A 12,546-nucleotide genomic window follows, 5' to 3' on the forward strand; every position below is an offset into this window, starting at 1 on the left:
CACTATTGCACTTTCCGAAGTGTCAAATTTGAAACGTTGTGAACTGTTTTGTTATGTATTTTTTGCAAATTTTTATGAATAAAGAATATTTTTAGGGAAAAAACAGACAAACTTTAACCATTTGCTCTATTCTTTTCAGAATACTGAATGATGTGGGGAAATTAGTTTCATTCTGTTGGTTGATTGCCTATAAGAGTGATATCCCTTTAAGATCTTAGTATGCAAGGAGAGCATAAATGCAAGCCGATACACCAAGTCCACAGCGAAACAGACCAGAGACAAGACTCAGAGAGAAGTAATTCTCAGTCAGAAGATGATTAGGCATTCCACATTGTGAACCTGGCACATCATGCTGATGAAGTCAAACAACTGGAAGTGTTCACCGCTATTACCATCACATGCCCAAAGACAGCTGGCAAACATACACTCAGGGTCAAGATTGACACTGGTGCTAGTGCAAATATCCTACCAGTCCAAATCCTGAAGGATATGTACCAGAGCTGTTGGAAGTCAATGATACAAGCAACAAATGCAAAGTTATCTGCATATAATGGGTCACCCATTCCTTGCAGTGGTGCACTAACAATGCAGCTATGGAAAGTTGGCATGGAAACCACAAATATTCTACCTGGTAGACATGAGCGGACCAGCAGTGGCAGGACTACCAGCATGTAAGGACTTCAGCATCATCACCATCCACGAGGTCACCAAGGCACCCACTACAGCAGAAGGGACCAATGGTACCTGCATTGAGTCACAATTCCTCCAGGATCTCAGTAGTTCTGGTTTGGAAAGCATCAGCCCCTTCTCAGAGACACCACACCAAGAGAATGAAGATCCAAATTCAGATGGTGAAAATTCTCTGTCAACAGGTAGTGTCTCTTTGCGCTCCAACGACTCAGAAGAAGGAATGTTGTCACTACTGAGAAGCAAAGGCTGGCAGTGGGGATAATTCCCAATGGGAAATCTCCAAGGACTAGAACCCGCTCGCAGAATCTGGCCAGCATCAAACAGTGCAGTCTGGAAACCCAGCAACAGCATAACTATGCCGCGCCTTCACTTCTACTCTCCAGAGAACCGCCAGCACCACAACGCGCCAGAATGGGCAGGTACCCCCACACGGCCAAGTACTCCTTCCCCAACAAGTCCTCAGCCTCAAGCCCCAGGCCTTCAGACGCAGAGGATGAGGAGAGGTGAAGGACATGCAATGTCCTGAAGAGGCAGAGGCAGAATGTTCAAGATGAGGTGCTGGAATTTTCCAAGAATGACAAGACCTCAAAAGCGGTTATCCTGAGAAAAGCAACAGAGTATGTTAGCAGGCTGAAGGCAGAGAAACAGAAACTGAATACAGAGAGGTAGAAACTTCAGAAAAAACAGCAACAGATAGACGCAGATTCCCTGAGCAAGAGTTGTCAAACCACCAAAGCGATCTATGGACTTTTAAGCCTCTGCACTTGTAAAGTTTATAGTCTTTATACCTGTGTAAATAACTTTGATGTTATCTAATGTTGTTTGTTTTTTTAATTGTAGCATATGAGACTCATCTTTGGAAAGAAGGGGGATGTTGTATGATTGCCTTTAAGAGTGATATACCTTAAGATCTTAGTATGCTAATGAGCTAAGTACCAGGACATAGTCATGTGGATTGAAGTCAGAGTCACTCTGAACCTGTTAGAGATTTTCAACCAACTGAACTCCACGCATCTCATTTATGTTGCATCAGACATCATAAAGAACTCATTGCACATTCTTTTGCAATTTTCTTACACTAAATTACTTCCTTTACTATCTTTTGCTGTTTTTTTTGTAAGAAAATAAATATACATGAATTAAAAATGCATTTGGTGTCAGCTTGCTTATTTCTTCTTCTCAGGCCATTGGTTCTTATTCCATTTTGCCAGCTCCTCTGAAGATTTTAGATCTGACATCCCTCATTGCCTCAGGTCTTTGTCTGTCTTGTGCCTTTAAATCTTCTTATGCTTCTTCCCAACATCTCATGCTAATATTCCTTTAGACATTTAGTCATTTTTTTTTCTTTTAATCAATTTAGAGGTCATCCTTCCTCTCATGTTCTTGTTTTATTCCAACCCATTCTCTTTTCCTTTTTAAAATTTTCAATTTTTTCCCATTTGGGGGATTTAGTTACAGGTGAAAATTAACCTACCTTATTTTCTAAAATGTGTAGTAACTTGGGTGTTTCCAGCATTTTCTGTTTTTATTTCAGATTTCCAGCAATTGTAGTTTTTAGCTTTTTTATTTGAAAGAGATATGGTGGAATGAAGGTAGAAAACACATACCCATAATGTTCTCACCATTTGTACTATACAATTTGATGAACATTGAAAAATGAGGGGAAAAAAGATTTTGTGCATGTTCAGGTTTTTTTAGGTTGTTAATGAGGAACTCAAATCATTTGAACTAAACAGAGAAAATTATTGGTCCTTCAGCCTGTAGGCATCATACTGTAATTCCCTCCCTAAACTCCTCCAAGGTGATAAGAGCCACATTACCACTGTGACGCTCTGGGTGAGACAAGTGGTGGAAGGTATAGCCAGGCCTGGAGGCTTCAGTTTGGGGGAAGGTGTCATGCCCCACAACCAGGTTTCTGTCAAGGCCTTGATGTCGATGCAATCATCCACAATAAGCTCATGGATTACAAGGGCATTGTTCATGAGTGAATGGACATTCTGGATGGAGGTATGGCAAGGAGCAGTTACAGCTGATCTGCTGGCAGAGTCTACAGGGTCAACATTGGGTTGGACAGGGAGGAGATTGGCAAGATTAGCCCCCAGCCAGCTCATTGGTTGCTACTTAGAAGAGGCAGTGACAAATGCCTTGATGGGCACTTCAGAGGATGCCAAGAGAGGCACAGAGGGAAGCTGTAGGCTTATCTAAGAGGGGTAGGGATGTGGGAGGGCTGAGTTTCTGAGAAATGACAGGAGTCATGACAACGGGAGAGGAGATCGAGGAGGAGTAAAGAGAAAATTAAAAACAGGGAGTAAAAAGTGTTAATGGAAGCGATGGACTTGGGTACAGAACAGGTGCCAAAATATGCACGTGAATATATATGGGGAAAGCTCAAGTTACATATGTTATACTCTTTGTAAACTTGACATCATCCAAAATTCCCCTGCTTGTGTCCTAACTCACATCAAGTCCCGTTCATCCATCACCCCTGTTCTCACTGACCTACATTGGCTCCTGGTTAAGCAACACCTCAATTTTAAATTCTCATCCATGTTTTCAAATCCCTCCATGGACTCTCCCTCCCTATTTCTAATCTGCTCCAACCCTACAAATCTCAGATGTCTGTACTCTTCTAATTCTGGCCTTTTGAGCATTCCCAATGCTAACCACTAAACCACTGATAGCCTTGCCTTCAGCTACTTGGGTCCTAAGCTCGGGAATTCCATCCCTAAACCTCTCCGCCTTTTTACCTCTCTTTCCTCCTTCAAGACACTCCTTAAAACCTACGCCTTTGACCAAGCTTTTCGCCATCTGCCCTAATATCTCCTTATGTAGCTCTGTCATTTTTTATGATGTTCCTTTGAAGGGATGGTTTATTACATTAAGGGTGCTATATAAATACAGGTTGTTAAATTATTTCATCTTTCCACCACCTTTTCCTCCTTTAAAACCAACCTCTTTGACCATGGTTTTCATCACCCTTGCTAATATCCATTTATTTATTCTCTGTGTCCAATTTATTTGATCACTCCTCTGTGAAGTGGTTTAGGACATTTTCCTACATTAAAGGTGCTATATTAATGCAAATAATTGTTGTAATGTGCACACTCGTGTTTTGTTGCTCTAGCTGTGGTGGAATCTGCCCTAAAGTATAAATCGGGGAGATCCCGCAGTACCTAAATCCTGAGGCAAGATTGCAGAAACATATCGTGAAGCAATTCTGAAATGTGAAAGCATCATCCATTACAGCTGGATGGTTACAAAAGCTCTCCCCTCTGACCTGTACATGGTCTCAAACTTAGTTTTATTTCATGGGATGTGGCATCACTGGCAAGACCAGCATTTGTTGTCCATCCCTAATTGCCCTTGAGTGGCTTGCTAGGACATTTCAGAGGGCAGTTAAAAGTCAACCACATTGGTCTGAGTCACATGTTGGCCAGACCATGTAAGGATGGCAGATTTCCTTCCCTAAAGGGTACTAGTGAACCAGATGGGTTTTTACAACAATCAATAGTTTCAAGGCTAACTTTTAATTTCACATTTTATTAATTGAATTAATTAATTGAATTTTAATTCCACCGGCTGCCTTGGTGGGGTTTGAACCCATATCCCTCATGACATTAGCATAGGCCTCTGGATTTCTAGTTCAGTGACATTACCACTACCCACCATAGCAATGGGTGAATGCAGAACTCTTTATTTTAAAAAAGTACCAGCGTGATAGATTACAAGAAAGGGAAATCTGAAAAAAATAATAACATGAACATTGGGGATATTGGGAACAAACACTGTACTCAATTATAAGCTTTTAATGGTAATTTGTAAAATAGGAATTTTTGAATTTATATGTAAAATAAGCTGATTTGGGACACATTTTTTATTATGAAATTTGGCTCCTGGGTGAATTAAACATTTCAAAATCTGCATTTCTTTGAAAGGGCAGTGATATGATTTGGTAAGGCAGAAGTAAAAATTCAAACATTTTCAGAGTGAGACCATTTCTAACTTATGTTATGCATTGCATTTTTATTCACTTATAAATGAGCTTTCATTGCATTTATTACATCTGTGAAAATTGGCTTCTTATCTATGTGCATTTGTGATTTTAACATTCAGACCATCTATGTGACCTTCGAACTACAATTCCTTTCACAGCATCCAACCAGCAATTTAAATTTTGGTCTCCAGTAACCTGCCCAGGATGTCATTTCAGGTGTTAAACATTCTGACATCAGTCTTGAACGTTTAATATTTTATGCTTGTGTTCTCTTGTCCATACATGTAAATTGACATTTTCTATTCCACTTTGTATCTTGTATACCTGTAAAAGTTCTTCTCTCATTTGTGTCATTTCCTCATAACCTTATGGTTCTTCTCTGCACTACTCCTAGAATTCAATATTTCTCTTCTGCTTCAGTGACCAAAAATGCACAGAGTATTCAAGGTGCAATGACTGGACTGATGTACAATTTTAGCTTGACTTTTGTATTCTACAGTTTTCATAGCTCCTACCTCTGGCCTTGGGAGTGTAGGATCAGTGAATTTATTCCAGATGTCTTTCATCCCCAATCACTTCAAACTCATTTATTGAGTAAATATATCTCATTTTTCATCCAGTGTATAATGCCTTGCATTTACCTCTATTAGATTCCATCTGCCATAATTTTGTCCACTTGCAATTTCCAAATAGGTCCTCCTTTGTTCCTTGGCTGCTCCACAAAATTTATTTAGATTAACTTCCTGATATATTAAATTGATATGTTGGCTATCAACCACTGAATACCACAGACTCAATTTACTGAGATTAAATACCATGTATACAATAGAGTCTGTCTCCGAGGATTCAACAGCTAATAGCTTGGATTAAAAATTCAATAACACAGAGTCTTTAAGTTGGTTTAAACATCCAGTACACCAGAGTTTGCCTGCAGAGTGAACCTTTGTTTTATAGGATGAAACACTGATCACCTCCACTTCTGTGAAATGATAATCACATAATTATTGTACACAGGAACAGCTGTAGTTTCAGGCAAGGGAACTTTAGTCCACACTATCCAGATGACTCTGGGGGAATTTTCCCCCACAATTCTGCCTGAAGGGACTGCTTGCTCTTTTCCTAACTGATGCATAAAAATGGTGACAGGCAAAGTGGATTTTCTATCTTTCCATCTGTGTTCCCTGGGCTGCTATGGGAAAATTGTTGTGGGTGGTAACTGCCCCTATGGTGGAAAAGGCCCATGTAACAATGTCCTCTCCCTGAACTCTGCCCCGAAGAGCAGAGTCCCCCTCTAATGTCCTCTGAAGTGGTGTGGCAAGCTAATCAGTCGGAATAAATAGCTACAAAATACAAAAATAGCTGTCGGTCCTATCAGAAAGAGCTGAACTCAAGAGGTGAGGTGAGAGTGACTGCCCTTGACATCAAGGCAGCATTTAATCGAGTATGGCATCAAGGAGCCCTGGCAAAACTGAGGTCAATGGGAATCAGGGGGAAAACCCTCCGCTGGCTGGAGTCATACCTAGCGCAAAGAAAGATGGTTGTAGTTGTTGGAGGTCAATCATCTGAGCTCCAGGACATCACTGCAGGAGTTCCTCAGGGTAGTGTCCTCGGCCCAACCATCTTCAGTTGCTTCATCAATGACCTTCCCTCAATCATAAGGTCAGAAGATGTTCGCTGATGATTGCACAATGTTCAGCACCATTCGTGACTCCTCAGATACTGAAGCAGTCCGTGTAGAAATGCAGCAAGACAATATCCAGGCTTGGGCTGATAAGTGGCAAGTAACATTCGCGCCACACAAGTGCCAGGCAATGACCATCTCCAACAAGAGAGAATCTAACCATCTCCCCTTGACATTCAATGGCATTACCATCGCTGAAGCCCCCACTATCAACATCCTAGGGGCTACTATTGACCAGAAATTGAACTGGAGTAGCCATATAAATACCGTGGCTACAAGAGCAGGCTAGAGGCTAGGAATCCTGAGGCGTGTAACTCACCTCCTGACTCCCCAAAGCCTGTCCACCATCTACAAGGCACAAGTCAGGAGTGTGATGGAATACTATCCACTTGCCTGGATGGGTGCAGCTCCAACAACACTCAAGAAGCTCGACACCATCCAGGACAAAGCAGCCCGCTTGATTGGCACACCATCTACAAACATTCACTCCCTCCACCACCGACGCACAGTGGCAGTAGTGTGTACCATCTACAAGATGCACTGCAGCAATGCACCAAGGCTCCTCAGACAGCACCTTCCAAACCCGCGACCTCTACCAACTAGAAGGACAAGGTCAGCAAATACATGGGAATACCACCACCTGCAAGTTCCCCTCCAAGTCACACACCATCCTGACTTGGAACTATATCACTGTTCCTTCACTGTCGCTGGGTCAAAATCCCGGAGCTAAAATTTGAAAATTCCTAACAGCACTGTGGGTTTACTTACCCCAAATGGACTGCAGTGGTTCAAGAAGGCAGCTCACCACCACCTTCTTAAGGGCAATTAGGGATGGGCAATAAATGTTGGCCTAGCCAGTGACGCCCACATCCCATGAATGAATGAAAAAAAAATTAAAACCCAATTAAACAACAGCCTTACATCGTAATTTCATATCTACTACCCAACAGCCCAGAGTCCTCCATCGTTATCACTGAGTATGTGCTGTCCCACTGCATTTCAGGTCAATGATCCTTTTGTCAGAACCTGAAATATTGACTCTGTTTCTCTCTTCACAGATGCTACCAGACCTGCTGAGCATTTCCAGCATTTTCTGTTTTTACTGGAGCTTATTTACCGTAGTTACACTGACAACGTGGTGGTGGGCCTTCCCCTTGAATTGATCCAGTCTTTGTGGTGATAGAGCTCCCATAATGGTGTTAGGTTGGGAATTCCAAAATTTTGATGCACCACCAATGAAGGAATGATGATATATGCCCATGGTAGGATGTTGTGTGACATGAAGGGGAGCACTGAGGTGGTGTTCCTGTGATGTTGCTGCTTTTGTCTTTCAGCATAGTGCTGGGAGATTCTGTCAAAATAAGCTTAGTGAGTTACTGTAATGTATTGTGTAGACAGTACCTACTGCAGCTACAGCATGCCAGTCGTAGAGAGGATGAATGTTACATCCAATACCGGGATGGCAATTAAATGGGCTTTGCTGCCCTGGATAGTGTTCAGCTTTGAGTGTTGCTACAGCTACACACATCCAGGAAGGTATTGATATTCCATCACGCTCATGACCATTTTAGATGGTGGAGTCTTTCAGCAGTTAGGAGGTGTGCCACTCTTTAGCAGAATACCCAGCTATTGTCCTGCTCTTCAAGCCCTTGAAATGGTCTTAAATATTGGTCCAGTTAAGCTTCTGGTCAGTGGTGGTCCCCAGAATATTAATGATGGAGTCTCAGAAATAGTGTTGCTATTAAAAGTCAGGGACAGATGGCAGGGCTTTCTCTTGTTCAAGATAGTCATTAGTGGTATTTATTGGTGCAAATTTTACTTGTCCAAGCCTGAGGCTGCTTCATTATCAGAAGAATAGAGCTGAACACTGTGGAGCTGTCACCAAACAGCCCCAGTCTGACTTTGTGATGGAAGGAATTATTAAAGCAGCTGTAGATGATTGGGCTCAGGATGCATCCTTGAGGACCTGCCAGATGAGTCCTGTGGCTGTGATAATTGACCTCTGACAACCAGAACCATCTTCCTTTGTACCAAGTATAACTTCGCTCACAAGAGGGCTTTCCTTTTGAGTCCCATTGATCTCAGTTTTGCTGAGGGTTCTTGGTGCCACACTCAGTCAAACACTGTCCTGATGGTTAATGTAGATACTGCCATCTGTCCTCTAGGACGGCCTCTCCCTGTCACTTAAGAGAATATAAAAACTTAAGAGCAGTAGGACAAAATAGACCAAACAAATGCATCTCATCCATTATATAAAAAAGTAAAGACAAATATTTATAATCTAGGATTTAATAGGGTATTGAAAATTTAACTATTTTGTATTATAAAATTTTGATTTTTCTTTTGGCTTGATTTTTTTTGTCCTGATGTATAGATCCTAAAATTGGAGTGTGTTTGACAATGATTAGTGTCATTCTAGCATTGGTTTCTATGCTGCTCCTGTCATGTGGTACATGGTTACTAACAAGGTAACACAATACCTCTTCTAACAGAAAGAGTCGAGCATTACTCATAGACCTCCATTCGGAAACTATTCAACAAAAGATTTCGCAGAAATTAATGATGTGTCGTAGAGTCACTAGGAGTCAGTGAACTGTAACGTGCCTTAAAAAAAGCTGTAGGTTCCATTGTCCTACACTTCTGTTTATGCAAGGAAGCAAGACAAGTTTGAAAATTTTGTGATGGCAGAAAATAACAGCCGTAAGGAATCTACTAAACTAGAGGATGATCGAGGTGTAAGTGTAAGTGCACGAGATTCTTGTTAAGTAAAGAACTTATTTTAATACTTTCCTTATTTATTTGGGTTTCAATAACTGACTATGAAATGCTAATATATTGGATACATATTTAATAAGAGTGAAAAGTAATTTTATGGGTTTAAGAGTGGCTGATTTAAGCACAGAAACCAATATTAAATATGTAATTTGGTGCATGATATTTGTGCATAAAGTCCGATATTCATTTAAAGAAGTGATTCTTGGTCAGCCTGTTTCACTGCAAAGGATATAATAGATTTAAAATTATTGAAAGACCATTTTAAAATCTTCCATTATTACAGCTATTTTTTTCCTTTATTGCTTATTTCTTTTTATTTGTTCATGGGATATGGACATTGCTGGCATGGCCAGCATCTATTGTCCATCCCTAATTAGACTGGTAAGCCACCTTCTTGAACTGCTGAAGTCCATCTGGTGCAGGTACACCCACAGTGCTGTTCGGAAAGGAGTTCCAGGATTTTGACCCAGCAGTAGTGAAGCAACACTGATGTAGTGCCCAGTCAGAATGGTGTGTGACTTGGAGGGGAACTTGCAGATTGTAGTGTTCCCATGTGTCTGCTGCCATTGTTCTTCTAGGTGGTAGAGGTCGCAGGTTTGGAAGGCAGTGGAAGAAACTTTGGTGAGTGGCTGCAGTGCATCTGGTAGATGGTACGCACTGCAGCCACAATGCATGGGTGATGGAGGGAGTGAATGTTTACAGTGGTGGATGAGGTGCCAATCAAGTGGGCTGCTTTGTTCTGGATGGTGTTGAGCTTCTTGAGTGTTGTTGGAGCTGCACCCATGCAGGCAAGTGGAGAGTATTCCATCACACTCCTGACTTATGCCTTGTAGATGGTGGACAGACTTTGGGGAGTCAGGAGGTGAGTTACTTTAGAACATTACAGCGCAGTACAGGCCCTTCGGCCCTCGATGTTGCGCCAACCTGTGAAACCATCTGACCTACACTATTCCATTTTCATCCATATGTCTATCCAATGACCACTTAAATGCCCTTAAAGTTGGCGAGTCTACTACTGCTGCAGGCAGGGAGTTCCACGCCCCTACTACTCTCTGAGTAAAGAAACTACCTCTAACATCTGTCCTATATCTATCACCCCTCAACTTAAAGCTATGTCCCCTCGTGTTTGCCATCACCATCCGAGGAAAAAGACTCTCACTATCCACCCTATCTAACCCTCTGATTATCTTATATGTCTCTATTAAGTCACCTCTCCTCCTCCTTCTCTCCAACGAAAACAACCTCAAGTCCCTCAGCCTTTCCTTGTAAGACCTTCCCTCCATACCAGGCAACATCCTAGTAAATCTCCTCTGCACCCTTTCCAAAGCTTCCACATCCTTCCTATAATGTGGTGACCAGAACTGCACGCAATACTCCAGGTGCGGTCTCACCAGAGTTTTGTGCAGTTGCAGCATGACCTCGTGGCTCCGAAACTCGATCCCCCTACTAATAAAAGCTAACACACCATATGCCTTCTTAACAGCCCTATTAACCTGGGTAGCAACCTTCAGGGATTTATGTACCTGGACACCAAGATCTCTCTGTTCATCTACACTACCAAGAATCTTCCCATTAGCCCAGTACTCTGCATTCCTGTTACTCCTTCCAAAGTGAATCACCTCGCACTTTTCCGCATTAAACTCCATTTGCCATCTCTCAGCCCAGCTCTGCAGCCTATCTATGTCCCTCTGTACCCTACAACATCCTTCGGCACTATCCACAACTCCACCGACCTTAGTGTCATCCGCAAATTTACTAACCCGCCCTTCTACACCCTCTTCCAGGTCATTTATAAAAATGACAAACAGCAGTGGCCCCAAAACAGATCCTTGCTGTACACCACTAGTAACTAAACTCCAGGATGAACATTTGCCATCAACCACCACCCTCTGTCTTCTTTCAGCTAGCCAATTTCTGATCCAAAGCTCTAAATCACCTTCAAACCCATACTTACATATTTTCTGCAATAGCCTACCGTGGGGAACCTTATCAAACGCCTTACTGAAATCCATATACACCACATCCACTGCTTTACCTTCATCCACCTGTTTGGTCACCTTCTTGAAAAACTCAATAAGGTTTGTGAGGCACGACCTACCCGTCACAAAACCGTGCTGACTATCGCTAATGAACTTATTCTTTTCAAGATGATTATAAATCCTGTCTCTTATAACCTTTTCCAACATTTTACCCACAACCAAAGTAAGGCTCACAGGTCTATAATTACCAGGGCTGTCTCTACTCCCCTTCTTGAACAAGGGGACAACATTTGCTATCCTCCAGTCTTCCGGCACTATTCCTGTCGACAATGACGACATAAAGATCAAGGACAAAGGCTCTGCAATCTCCTCCCTAGCTTCCCAGAGAATCCTAGGATAAATCCCATCTGGCCCAGGGGACTTATCTATTTTCACACTTTCCAAAATTGATACCACCTCCTCCTTGTGAACCTCAATCCCATCTAGCCTAGTAGTCTCAATCTCAGTATTCTCCTCGACAACATTTTCTTTCTCTACTGTAAATACTGATGAAAAATATTCATTTAACGCTTCCCCTATCTCCTCTGATTCCACACACAACTTCCCACTACTATCCTTGATTGGCCCTAATCTAACTCTAGTCATTCTTTTATTCCTGATATACCTATAGAAAGCCTTAGGGTTTTCCCTGATCCTATCCGCCAATGACTTCTCGTGTCTTCTCCTTGCTCTTCTTAGCTCTCCCTTTAGATCCTTCCTGGCTAGCTTGTAACTCTCAAGCGCCCTAACTGAGCCTTCACGTCTCATCCTAACATAAGCCTTCTTCTTCCTCTTGACAAATGCTTCAACTTCTTTAGTAAACCACGGCTCCCTCGCTCGACAACTTCCTCCCTACCTGACAGGTACATACTTATCAAGGACACGCAGTAGCTGCTCCTTGAATAAGCTCCACATTTCGATTGTTCCCATCCCCTGCAGTTTCCTTCCCCACCCTACGCATCCTAAATCTTGCCTAATCGCATCATAATTTCCTTTCCCCCAGCTATAATTTTTGCCCTGCGGTATATACCTGTCCCTGCCCATCGCTAAGGTAAACCTAACCGAATTGTGCCGCAGAATTCCCAGCCTCTTACCTACTCTTGCAGCCACAGTATTTATACAGCTAGTCCAGTTCAGTCTCTGGTCAGTCATGACCCCAGGATGTTAATGGTGGGGATGCAACGATGGTAATGCCATTGAATTGTCAAGAGGAGATGGTTAGATTCTCTCATGTTTGAGATGGCCATTACCTGGCACTTGTATGGCTCGAACGTTACTTGTCACTTATCCTCTCCCCTGAATGTTGTCATTGATGAAGCAGCTGAAGATGGTTGGAATAAAAACAGAAAATGCTGGAAACACTCAGCAGGCTGGCAGTTTATGTGGAG

The 12,546-nt window shown here is 42.2% G+C and overlaps 1 protein-coding gene across 1 annotated transcript in view; it reads left to right on the plus strand.

The window, feature by feature from the left end:
* The first annotated feature begins 637 nt into the window (after positions 1–637).
* Positions 638–12,546, plus strand: part of tmprss7 (transmembrane serine protease 7) — a 116,991-nt gene continuing 105,082 nt past the window's right edge. Inside the window, exon 1 of the mRNA XM_068039982.1 lies at positions 638–872. Within this exon, the coding sequence (XP_067896083.1) occupies positions 638–872 (235 nt within the window). The remainder of the gene's footprint in view (positions 873–12,546) is intronic.

Source organism: Heterodontus francisci, chromosome 10 (assembly GCF_036365525.1).
Source record: "Heterodontus francisci isolate sHetFra1 chromosome 10, sHetFra1.hap1, whole genome shotgun sequence".
Taxonomy (NCBI): Eukaryota; Metazoa; Chordata; class Chondrichthyes; order Heterodontiformes; family Heterodontidae; genus Heterodontus; species Heterodontus francisci.